Here is a 13658-nt window from a genome sequence, read left to right as displayed (position 1 = left end):
GGAATGCTTAACTACACTTACTGTACAGTAGCAACCAAAAGTGATGTCCAAAGGGAATATTTGTTTTAATTGACATTACAAGTTCGATTAAACCATTAAAATATGAGGAAAATGTTTTATCTTTTTTTTTTATATTTTAAATATGAAGGAAGAACAAAACTAAACTTATCAGACAAAATTATTACTACAGATACGGGTTTTATTTTACTATGCAAAAAAAAAAAAAGCATACATAATCAGTATATATACACAATCACTCTTGTTTTTGTATGTGTTCATAATTTGACAGCTCGGCTCGGTTTCATTGCGTAATCACAAATAAAACAATTGACTCCAAGCACAACAACGCAATATGCTTACAAAATTTTCAATCACACAATAATATTTTAATAAAGGGTGAAGATGTCGATTTTCCATCACCTTTGGCTGGTGCTGTATTTGTGGTGTTTATTATTTATTAATAAATGAATATACATTTATTTACTTTGTAAAAGCTGAACTAAATTGAATATTACATTTATAAAAGCGTAATATCGTAAGTGCGGGCTGCAGTTTTGTTGTCTGCAGCTTTAAATGCCCGAGCTCGCAAAACAGGATGGATTCTGATAGGCTGAATGTTTTTATCGTTCGTCAGTTGAAAAAAAAAAAATTCTGAAAGTGATTCCAATGACATTGTTTATCTGCGCCATTAACGTTGTGGTCTGCTATTCTTTTATATTTAGAATGATTTTTAGAACTATATCTTTATCGTTATCGTCCTTGGCGTGAACCTTTAGTAAACAACTAATTAATCCAATAGTGCAAAACAAAAGACTGATAGAGACTGCCAATGCCAGTGAGTCTGAAACTAGACCAAGACTGCAGGGGAACAATCGCACTCGGACTGCAGCAAACATGCCCAGTGTGAAACCCCCTAACATTAACGTTATTAAACAGTTATGTAAAGTTGCATATGCAAAACAGCAATCCTCCTTCTAGGGTCAAATAAATGACACTTTTCAATTCAGCAGCAGCAGGGACATGGCAAACAGGAAGTGGGTTAAGTGATTTACTACTTGTAAAATGATACATGTTTGTACGCTTGCATAACCCACCTTAAAGGCATTGTATCTGTCATCTATGGCGTGTTTGATCATGAGGTTCTTGAGTGTGGCCACAGCCAGCTGTCTGATCTCTGGGCATCCCTGGAGTCCATCGGCCACCTCTCGCAGAAGCAGACCCACCAGGAAATGGTTCTTACAGTAGTCCTCAGTCAGGCTGTACTCCAAACTCTGATCTGAAACATGTCCTTTGAGGGTCAGTACTGTTCTCTACTGGTAATATTTAATTTGACATTTATCATGATTTGGTTTTTTTTTGCAATCTGTGTGGCCTTTTAGTAGAAAGTATCAAGCAACACTTTTATTTCATGCATCTTAAAGACGCAATACTTTTAAAGATGCTTTTATGCAAACGGTACTTAACATACAGGTGTAACAGGTAACTCCTATGTTAAGTCACTGATGTTTGTGATAGTGAAAAGGCATCCAAACGAAAACACCGTGTCTATAATTGAATGATTGATTACAAGTGTTTTCTGAAAGCTGACTTCACTGCATTCCAGACATCACACAATAACAGAAACAGAAACCAAAGAGTGACAGAAAAACCTTGTGTTTCATTAAACTGTGTTTCTTTGTTAGAAAACCAGTCATGCAATCCCAAATATATGCAAATAACCTCTAACAATGGTGACAAGATTTTCCCCCAGAGCTCAAGTTCATGTTTTCCTCATCTTCATGTTGCTTCAGTCATGCATGCTGTTACACAAATTCAGTGTTACACAAAAGGAAAATGTTTAAATAATCTCTATACGTTGCAAAGCGGATCAGTGAACAGTCAGCCAGTTCTTTTTAAACTTGACCAAATGAATAAGAGTTCAGTTCCCTCAGTTTTAGCGGTTCTCTAGGCATTCAAAAGTTTGGGGTCAGTACGATTTTTTTTTTAAAGAAATACTTTTACTCTGCACTGACGCATTAAATTGATCAAACATTACATTAAAGACATTTATAATGTTACAAAATAATTCTACTTCAAACAAATGCTGTTCTTTTGACTGTTCAATTCATCAAAGAATAGGAACATGTGACACTGAAGACTGGAGTAATGATGCTGAAAATTCAGCTTTGCATCACAGAAATAAATTACTTTTTTTTAAATAAATTCAAATATTGTAGAAAACAGTTATTGTAAATTGTAATAATATTTCACAATTTTCACTGCATTTTTGATCAAATACACGCGGTCTTGGTGAGCATAAGAGACTTCTTTCAAAAACATGATAAAATTCTTACTGACCTCAAACTTTTGAACTGAAATGTCTACAGCAATTTACATCTAAGTATGTAAGTTTCGCTGCTAGAGGTCGCTTATTCAAAACAGTAACTGAAGTCGAAGCTTGATGGCGCCGTGAATGAGCGTGGAATCATGGGAATTGTAGTCTTCACCTCCACAGCCTATGGAAAGCAATCTGACAGGACTTAGGCAGAAACCATGTTCATAGATGAACTAATGCATTAAAGTTTATTAACGTTACTGTGGTATGAAGCAGCGCGAGGCAGAGAGCCTGGGACATTATACGTTGCTGTTTTTATTATGCTTATATGCTGCAGTCGGCCACTGCCATTGCTGTTTATGTTTATTTTACAATAACAAGTTACGTTTAACATCTGCTTCCTTGACATCATTTTATTTAATTCTAATGAAACAGCCGCAAGTGCTGAATTACCGCTTATAAAGGTCACTTTATCTGACAAATTAAAATGATGTGGTAACGCAGCCGTTTTATTTGGTCAAAACAATCATACTAAAAATACATCTAAGTGTGTTGAAAGTTATGTTAACGTTACGTGCGTTCGCTATGAGACACTTGTAAATTTTGGGGAAAATGTCATATTGTGATTATTGAGGTCAATATTGCGATTGCAATTGCAATATGCGATTGTGATATAATAAACTAATGGTTTCATGAGTCAACTTGCTTGGTTCTCAAGGAAAATGTACACATAGATTAGTGAAAATGCTAAAATATGTATTTCTCAACTCAAACAACAACAACTAAATGCAGTGTTTTCAAATTAAAATAATATTTTTTACAAAATGAAATAATGACATCTTTGCATTACTGCAAACTTGTTATTGTCTCAATAGTGCAATAGTATAAATAAATTGAACAATAAATAAAGACAAGTATGCTCATGAAAATTAAGATATTTTGAACATTCGGTCCAGACAAACAGGGACATTTAAGCAAGATGTGTATTGTGATTAGCACTGTGCTAAATTGGTTTTCTAATTACCTGAGTGGTAGAACTCAGTGTGTGGCATTAGATAACTGTACCTCATCCTTGCTAGAAGTAAAAAAGGGTGTCCCCCAAGGATCAGTTTTGGGTCCTATTTTATTTTCCATTTATATAAATAATTTAGGTGTGGATCTGAATCAAACAAAGGCTCATTTTTACACAGATGATACTATTTTGTACACCTCTGCTACGTCACTGAAGGAAGCAATTCATCATTTACAGTCTGCCTTTAGTCAGGTACAAAAATCTCTGGTAGTATTAAAGTTGGTATTAAATGCTAAAAATGGTTTTTACACATTCACATTCTCTTATGGATTTCACTATTTTAACACAAAGTGGTACTCCAACAGAGAAGGGTGACTTCCTACAAATACCTAGGTATTTGGTTGGATGATAAATTGTCTTTTGGGGTCCATCTTGAGAGCCTTTTAAAAAAACTCAGACCCAAGTTAGGTTTTTATTTTAGATTGAATAAGTGCTTTCCGTATTCAGCAAGGAAAAGGTTGGTGCTGAGCACATTCTTATCAGTTTTGGATTATGGTGACCTAATGGATTTATTATACCACTCTGTATGAAACTGTTCAGTGGTCCGCCCTCTCCCTAAGAAGGAAATTCAATTTATTGATTTTTATTGCTAAAGCACTAATGGGTAAATGTTACGTTCCACGTGTGTTTGTGTATTTTTTCTTTTTCTTTTGTGTTTGTGTTTCTGTTCGTTATTCCTAGGTGGTGATCATTGGTTGCCCATAAGAGATGTGACGTCACGACGTTAAAATCAGAACTGACGTTCCACCAATCCACAGGCGTTCTGCTGGTTTAAAAGGCCCAGTGACCAAGAGCGAGGGAGATCAGAGCCAGATCTCAGCCAACTTCCCATGCCTTGAGTTGTTTGTTGAAACCATGATCATGATCACGTTTACGATTGTTTATGATTATGTTTTTGTTTTTGCTTTTGCAAGGGTTCAGAGATTAACATTCCTTTGGGGGTTTGTTAGTATTGCTGCCGATGGGAATGCACTGTTTAGAGTTAGAACACTAGAAGTTCGTAGTGCGTGTGATCTATGCGTGCGTGTTCCATCTTTAAAGACCATGGTAGTTAGAATTGTTTTCTGTTATTTAGTCGGAGAGTGATCGCCACGCATTGTATTTATTGTTTTTTATTTAGTCAGCGTAGTTTATTTAAGGCAGCATATACGCTGAAGATTTCGGGTTTTGTTTCTGCATTTTTCTTTTGGTAGGTAGTTTTAGAGGTTTGGGTAAAATAGTTATGGGAATTATGTTTTGATTATTTCATTAATTTGGCGACACTCTTGTTTTCTTACTTTACGTTTTCCTTTTACATTTGATAATTTTTTCATGTTTTGTAACGTCATTCATACCTTTTCAAATTTAACGTTTTCAACGTAACTCTGGTATTCCTGGTTGTTTCTGCTACTTGCACACATGGCAACAGTATCTCACTTAAGTGTTGCGCAATCATCCCGTTTACATCTTAAACTCGTAACAGTAAATTACCCCTCTCCATTTCAAATTTGCTTACTTACCAAAAAAAAAAAAAAAAGGTTAATTATTCCATCAACAAGAACAGAACTTTCTCATCATATGCACCAAATGTCTGGAATGAACTCCAAAACACCTTAAATCTAGAATCACTTCCACCTATTAATACTTTTAAAAACAGTAGTTTAAAAGTTTAAAGTTAACTCTGACTGAACAGTGTAATTGCTTTTAACTAGGTGCCTTTTAAATTTTATGTCTGTATTTGCCTATGTTAAGTATAATGTCTTGTTTGCGTATGTATAGTGTATGTATAGAGATTTGTGGTGTAGTATGTAATCTTTGTCCTGTCTTTTATGTATTTTTTTATTTTTTTATTTTTTTACTTTTTGGCCACCTGTTTTGGCCAGGACTCCCTGGGAGAAGAGTTACTGTAACTCAATGGGACCTTTCCTGGTTAAATAAAAATAAAATTAAAAAAAGTACATGTTAATACATGGATGACTTGTAGTGTTAAATGGCATGCAATTGATTTTTAAACAGTATGGTGGAGAAAATGCTGTATTACTGTTACTACAAATAAAGCTCTTTCTGATTATGCTATGTTAGCCACTAGGGATGCATGATTTGGGGAAAATGTCATATTGCGATTATTGAGGTCACTACTGCGATTGCGATATGCGATTGCGATAAACTAAACTAATGGTTTCATGGTTTCATCAACTTGCTTGGTTCTCAAGGAAAACGTACACACATTAGTGATAATGCTGAAATGTGTATTTCTCAACTCAAACTAGCAACAACACCTAAATGCAGTGTTTTCAAATTAAAAGAATATTTTTTACAAAATGAAATAATGACATCTTTGCATTACTGCAAACTTGTTATTGTCTCAATAGTGCAATAGTATAAAATAAATAGAACAATAAATAAAAACAAGTATGCTCATGAAAATAAGATATTTTGAACATTCTGTTGAGACAAACAGGGACATTTTAGCAGGATGTGTATTGTGATTGTCAAAACATTTGGTAACTAAACAGAAATTTAGTGACAACATGTTACAATGTTTACATGGTACAATAACTGGTAGGCTACTGTTTTTATTATTGCTTGACACAAATTTCACGATTTCAATTCAAATCTTGTGATTTGATTCCGATCTTGATTCAATATCGATTGATTTGGATAAATATTAGCTACAGTAGATACATGTTAATTTTTCTCAAGAAAAAAAAATCTCACCTAATGCTGTAAACATACAGAGAGCCCTGTCAGCTGGTATTATTATTAAAGGTTAAAAATAACAACTCAAATTAAATATAATGTGGTTTTTACTAGGCTATTATAACAACGTTACAATATTTTAATGATATAAGTATAAATATTTAATATAGTGCACATATTTAGCAAAATACTCCTCTTGAAATGCTAATTTGTCTAGCCAACTAACGTGCTATCAAATGGCTTTCCTGAGGTAAATGTAACGTCATGTGACATATTGTTCTCCAGCTGTTTTATTGACCTCTTTCCGCGGTTGAAAAACACTAATTGATCAATATTATGTATGAGGCATAAACATTTCGGTAAGTTGTACTGTATCTTTCAACACACCTATTGTTCTTTTAGTATTAACTAGTAAAGAGTAAGAGATGTCCGGTTCACAACCACGATCTGACTGTCCCGTCACATTTACAAGCGTCAAAACGCTATTGTTTGAATTTCGTAATAAAATTGACAGAATCTGAGAGTTGAGAATTTGTTTCCTATCAAAAGTAACCTGCTCTGTCTAGTCTGTCGGTGTCAGTGTCCTCTTTGCTTCGTGATTTTTCTCTGCGTGAGAAAATGGATGTGTGGCGTGAGAGCGTGTGAAAAGTGTCAATTGTGTGAGTCTCACGCTGAATGAGTGAGAGTTGGCAGCTCTGCCCTCTCTGCTCAGTGTCGGTTATCTTATAGCCAAAATATCGCCATATAACAGAGGTAGAATTTAATCGTGCAGCACTATTAGCCACTTGACAGAATAGTGTCTCTGAGGTACAAACATGTTCCTCGCCGTAAATCAAGAAAACAAGAGATTCAAACAATAAGACTAACCATGTTGAGCTTTATAAAAATGAATTAAAAAAATTATTTTCTGTCAATAAAGTGAAATGTCGAATAAAACACGTAATATATTAAAGTATTTTTGGTGTTTTCATGAATTCTAAGGAAGTAAAACTGGAAATTGACGGTAAAGCGGACATGACGTCACTGATGGGCGACACATTGACACGGGCCGTTACACTAGTTAAAATAGCTGATTTCTCTGGATTTAAACATTGTTGGAAATATTAGGATATTGTAAGTAAGTCAACAAAATGTTTTTTTGCATATTTTAATCCAAAAATCTTACATATTGTACCTTTAAGGTGCATCTGTCATTTTAGGAGCTTAACAGCACTGGTCACTGTGAACTCTTATGGAATGGAAAATATCTACTTTATATTTATGCTTTTTGTTTCAAAGAATAATGTAATTTGGTTTTGGAAAAACATGAAGGTAAGTAAATAATGAAAACCTTGCATTTTTGGAAAAACAATCCCATTAAGACAATTCCCTGTAATCAGAGTTTCCTCACATTTTCCTGTACAACACTAGTGATAGAATCAGATTACGACAAGTGCACACAAGATGTTTCCGCACTCATTCTGAATATACAGTATAAAATTACAGTTTAGAGAGCAAGTGAAGACAGAACATGACAGACAAATGCAGGATACACGTCATTATAACAGTCAAGTGTAACAGCAACAAACTCAGACAGCATGAAACACGGCCCTTTAAACTTCTATAATGTAAAACTATACCAGAAATTCTCTGTAACAATCCACAGTCATTTAATTTCAACAGACCAAAGCAAATATGCAATACTTGGTGACAGAAAAAGCAAAAGTGTGAAATGCAGTTAGACAGTGGTTTATGAGCGATGCTGGAGCATAGCAAGGCAATTAGTGGGGTTATCAGGACGATAATCTGGCGACTGGAAGTGCATTGGCATTGGTCGGCATCACCTACCTACGACGCCGAAACACTCCGCCGCATACGAAATAAAATCTGAAATAATGAATAAAGGAAGCAATCATGCAGGATTGCCATCAACAGTGAGGGTGTGAAGCTGTGAGGGTGTGTGGATACGCCTGGAATGAAATACTGCCTCTCTAATAGGGTTGGGAATCGAAAATCGATTCCAATTCTGCAATCAGATCCTTAAGGGCAGGAATTGGATACTAGTTATACACACACCCAAAACGTGCGCACAGAAAGCCGCCTCTCCTGCTGAATAGTGCATGATACTGAACTGAATTCTCTATCGCATCTTTTTGCACTTGAATGGACAAATGCACACAAAGATATGTCAAATATCCTCATAAACACTGTCGGTTATGTCTTAAGTGAACATAAACAGTTGACAAAGAAAATTCATGTGTTTCAGTATACTAGATCCGTGCAGCTCTTAAAGCGACGGGAGCCTAATATTCCTGCTGCCATCTCTATAATAACATGAATAATTCATTTAAGCATTACTTTAATAATGCTTAAAATGTATATTAGTTAGGCTACTTGTTTTCGCTATGATATTTTTAAACCATAGGCAAAAGTTTCTTGTGTTAGTGTTCTTTAGCCTGTTGATTTTTGTTCATGGTATTCAGCTACAATCAAATGTTTTCCAATTAGACTTAGAATAAATGTGAAAGATTTCTAAGTTTTGTTTTTTTTACCTTATTGGAATCAAAAGTAGGAATCGAAAAGAATCGGAATTGAGAAGCAGAATCGGAATCGTTCAAAATTCAAACAATACCCAACCCTACTCACTAATGTATACTGCACATTACTGCATATACTGCATACTTCCTTTTATTTTTTATTTAGAATTTGGTTATGCATTATGCACTAATAAACACTTTAAACAGTAGTATGCTACATTGTCATCTATCTTGCATGTTTAATTCTACATGCTTTTGTGTGTGCTAATTTTGCTTTTTTATATCCAACTTGCCAATTTTGGTGGCCTGATCAAATAATGAGTTAAAAAATTTCTGGTTTATTCATTACAATGGAAATCTAAGCACGTTATAGGATCGGTTTGGGGTCGGTGAGATTTTCTTAAGAGATTAATACTTTTATTCAGCAAGGATGCAATAAATTGATCAAAAGTGGCAGTAAAGACATTTATAATGTAGCAAAAGATTTCTATATCAGATAAATGCGGTTCTATCCATCAAACAATCTTCAAAAAACTGTCATGGTTTCCATAAAAATATTAAGCAGCACAACCATTTTCAACATTGAATATAATAAGAAATGTTTATTTAACAGCAAATTTAGCATATCAGAATGATTTCTGAAGTATCATGTGACACTGAAGACTGGAGTAATGATGCTGAAAATTCAGCTTTGATCACAGGAATAAATTACATTTTAAAATATTCAACAAAAAAAAAAAAAAACGTTATTTTCAATTGTAATAATATTTCACAATATAACTGTTTTTAATCAAAATAAATACAGCCTTTGTGAGCATAAGAGACTTCTTTCAAAAACATAAAAAATCTCACTGACCCCAAACTTTTAAATGGTAGTGTACAAACTGTGCAAAGTATACATACTTTACACTGCACATATGAGTAGTGTGGTAGCATGCTAATCCTGTGTCTCAATACTGAATTCAGAACCGCCTACTAGAATATCACTCTTACTATTTCTGCCACACAAAGATGTGGTAAAAGTAGTACAAGTAGTGTACTAGTATGCGGTTCCGAACTCAGCATCAGTGAAAAGAATGAGAGGTCATAATTTGTCTGAACTTCATCTGAACTGCGTTTGTGGTGTGACAGTCAGTGGAATAGTAATCATGGCAAAAATATGTTACTTTAATGCAGTGATCCATGCTGACTGACTGAAGGTAGTAGTACAAAGAGACTGTTTTATTTGTTTCCAATTAGAAATGGCAAAACTGATAAACTCATGACAGCCATTATACGTGTTATAAATGAATTTTTGTAATATTAGTAGGGGTTAAACGGATCGTTGTTGATCCGTACGGACCAGCCCCCACGGTTCGGCACGCATGTGATTCGCGGATTAATTTCAAGTTTAACCGCCATAATCTGAAAGTTTATCATTTGCATGTGTTTTGTCTTGCTGGTTTACACATTCAATAGATTTTAAACCATTCTAGTGCTAGAAGAGGCAAAGGAGAATTTTATTCGGTATTCGCACGCTGTTATCTGCACACACCCGCACACACACAGAGAGAGGTGCGTTTCAGATTTGATTCCTCTTTTGCGTCTCCCTGCACTTGGATGGACACACACAAAATTATGTCAAAATATCCGTCTCTGCAAGTATTCTCATAAACACAGTCGGTTATGTTTCCAGAGAAAAAGAACAAGAGAAGGATGTATCATTATTGGACCCGTGTATTTGATCTTAAAGTGACAGCAGCCTATAAACACCTGCTGTTGTCTATATGTCATTAATGTAAATCAAACTACAAAACACAGCTTTAACAAAGATTAATCTATATTAAATGTATACAGTGAACAGTATAATTTTACATTTAATTATTACATTTCTGTACCTGAATGCTACAGTTAGACCTTACTTTATTTGTAACATTGTTATATTGTATATATCTATGCTTGTAATGACTGTTCACTCGCCTTTAATAATGTTTGAACTTTTTTAGTTAGGCTAGTAGTTTTTGTTGTGGTTTCAGAGTACTTAAAGTGTGCTTTAAGTGATAAATGGAAAGCAAAGTTATCCGAAAAATGATCCGATCCGTGACTCAAAAACAGTGATATGATCCGAACCGTGAGTTTTGCGATCCGTTGAACCACTAGTGTTTAGGGAAAACTTATTCTGATAAAATATGATGTTAAGCTTAGATGTCATCACTCCCCATTTCATGACACTTAAATTCCTGTGTAGCTCGGTTTTCAGGTTCAAGTAACATGGCGTGAGGAATGGTGATACTAGCAGATCTGAATGTGGTGAAGTCGTTAGACTGGGATGGAGGGGAGGATGAGGGCAGGGGAAAGCCGTGGCAGACTCAATGATAGGGTGGAGACACCTACCCTGCACTCGCTGCAACTTGGTTCGACCGAACGCCATGGGCAGGTTAAGAGGAATGTAGTGCTCGTGGTTGCACACCGTCATGAGGAAATCGAACTTCATCTCTGTAAGCTCCTGTAAATATAGGATATGAAACTGATGAGTGAGTTGCTGGAGAAGTTGGTATAGATATGTAGATATGTGTAACAGACAGATAAGAGATTTATCGCAAAAGGGCATCTGCTCAAGTTCTGACAAGCTAAACGCCTAAATTCACGTCCTAGTTGTTACTAAAAAAACAGTTAAGTACAAATTAGGGAGGCCAATACTAAAATTCTGGCTGATATGATATGACAGTAATTATTTTTATGTAATGGCTGACAACCAATAAAAGGCCAGCATTAAACTTCCCTAATATTTTGTCCAAATAAAAAATAAAGTTTAAAAAAAATATAGTTTTAAATGCTACAATTGAATTTAAGAAAAATGGATGTTCATTTGGAGATTTGCTAAAATGTACATTTAACAGTGTTATTAAATGAATTATTATTACACTATTAGAATTAGTTTTTAAAGTATGTGAGCTAATATAAGCTAAGGTAATCTAAACATAACTGTAGTGGAAATGACCATGTACAATTAAATATAAAATATCAACCGATACAACAAATACAAATAAAATAAAAAGATAGTACCGTTATACTGTGCTCCCCTGATGTTTCTCATCATTAACAAAAAATAAATAAACACAACAACAACAGTGCAATATTGTCAAATTTCAGTGATAACTGCAATACATGCTTTCCATAAATAATTAAAAGAATGCTTTGGAAAAACAGGTTTATATGCAAAGCATAGTAACACTATTTTACAGTGTCCTTGTTAAACATGTTACATGTAGTTACTATAGTAATTACTATAAATTGTACATAAAACATGCAACTAACGTTAACCCCACACGTTAATCCTAACCCTACAGTAAAAACATGTAATTAATTATTATAACTCAGTACTTAAATGAATAATTCGAATATTTGAGTAAACATTAGTCGACGAGGACCAAATGTTTATTTGTTTGTTAGTCGCAGAAAAAAAAACACAGGGATTGGCGAAGTCACGCAGTTCGAGGCGTTCAGATTGTTAACACAACTGGTCCATGTGATAATCATGTCGAGCATAAAATACAGACGTTAGCCTATCAACCTCAAACATAGTTTTATCAGATATTTAGTACAGATTAATCATTTGCACCATATCAATGCATGTGAATTCCAAGGACAGTCTAGATGGCTGTGGCACACAGTATTTGAAAGTCAAAATAAGTTATGCATGATGTTATGATAGGAACCCTCTGTGATGTCAACAGCACAGAAGGAGAGCACAGAGAAGCAGAGCATGTGAGCGGAGTGGAGCGGTGAGAATCTCCGCTCATCGCTCACGGAACTGTTCACCCCTCCGCTCCCCCGCTCAAAGCTACATCAGGCCGCTCCGCTCATTATCGCTCAACGAGGTTTACTTCGCGCTCCACTCAAATCGCCCCCCGCTCGCTCCAAAAAAGGAAAAAAATATACATGTATATCACTTTTAGCTTAGACCACAGCCTTACCTCCTAAAGAACTAATGAGTAACAACAACATTTTTCAAATAGAAATGTTTTATTTCAAATTACAGGCCTATGTAAGAAGGAATATAGCCTACACAAAAAGTCCTGTAAAATTAAACAAATAAATGGGCCTAATAATCTAAATAAAAATTATATAAACAAAAATATGATACATTTTTTAAAAGTAAATTAACTATAAGGCCAGAATTTTGATAAGTGAACTTTTGCGCAACGCGCACAATTAAAATTTAAATTGGCTTCCATACACACAAACTGCTGTAAAATTAAACGAATAAATGGGCCTAATAATATAAATATTATTACGGACGACACAAATTCGGCTAAATAAAACGAACCATTAGGTCTACTTGAATGAAAAAACGAATTTGTTTGAATATTACGCTATATTTAATTTACACTTTGTTACAAGTTACCGTATTCAATTTGCTAACCTTTTGTTTTCTTCCCAGCGTGTTCGCGTAGCTCATGTTCATGTTTTCGAGAGATGTGTCTTTTGAGATTCGAAAATGAATCTTTGCTGACTGAAACGATGTCTCCACATTCGTTTTCTTGTACCACATTATCATTGTTAGTTAGTTATATTAATAGTACACCTGACCTGTATGACTTCTCATTTTCCCTTTTGAAGTAGCCTACTTTTTGAACTCCATTATTGAGCCGAGTTTTGACTGAAAATAGTCTACTGTTGATGACTGTGCAAGACAGATGGATCCTGGTTTAGGTTTGACTGAGCATGCTTCAGACTCGTGGTGTGAGCGGAGCGAAATTGGAGCGAAAATTGGAGCAGGAAATAAGGCGACGCTCCGTCCTTTTAAAAATGCCGCTCTGCGCTCTGTCCAAGATCCGCCCACTCCCGCTCCCCGCTCGCTCCCGCTCCACTCCGCTCACATGCTCTGCAGAGAAGCAACTCCATAAACACAGTATGACTCACACACATCATCTAGATGTCTGTTGTGAAAGCCCTCACAGGGAAGACAATCTCTTAAGAATCCAAATGGAAAAAGATCAACTCCCTATGAATGCCAAATTGGTTTGATGAGATAAGAGCAACAAAGCATGAGAACTGTATCTGCCAAAGCAAACAGGCCACTTCTCAGTGAGGA

General features: G+C 35.1%; 1 protein-coding gene across 4 annotated transcripts in view; it reads right to left on the bottom strand.

Moving 5' to 3' along the window:
• The window catches only part of dock11 (dedicator of cytokinesis 11), a 131358-nt gene that overhangs the window by 49988 nt on the left and 67712 nt on the right, over window positions 1-13658 (bottom strand). For 2 of the 4 annotated variants that reach the window (XM_084110039.1, XM_084110040.1), the window contains exons 30-32: window positions 10955-11066; window positions 7893-7931; window positions 1095-1276 (exon numbers count right to left, since the gene is read on the bottom strand). In XM_084110039.1, coding sequence (XP_083966165.1) covers window positions 1095-1276; window positions 7893-7931; window positions 10955-11066 — 333 coding nt within the window. The remainder of the gene's footprint in view (window positions 1-1094; window positions 1277-7892; window positions 7932-10954; window positions 11067-13658) is intronic. The other 2 variants (XM_084110041.1, XM_084110042.1) reach the window with 1 other exon arrangement.

The sequence above is a fragment of the Abramis brama genome (assembly GCF_963993115.1).
Source record: "Abramis brama genome assembly, chromosome: 3".
Classification (NCBI taxonomy): Eukaryota; Metazoa; Chordata; class Actinopteri; order Cypriniformes; family Leuciscidae; genus Abramis; species Abramis brama.
The sequence above is the reverse complement of the archived record's forward strand: the minus strand, read 5'-3'. Positions and strand labels throughout refer to the sequence as shown.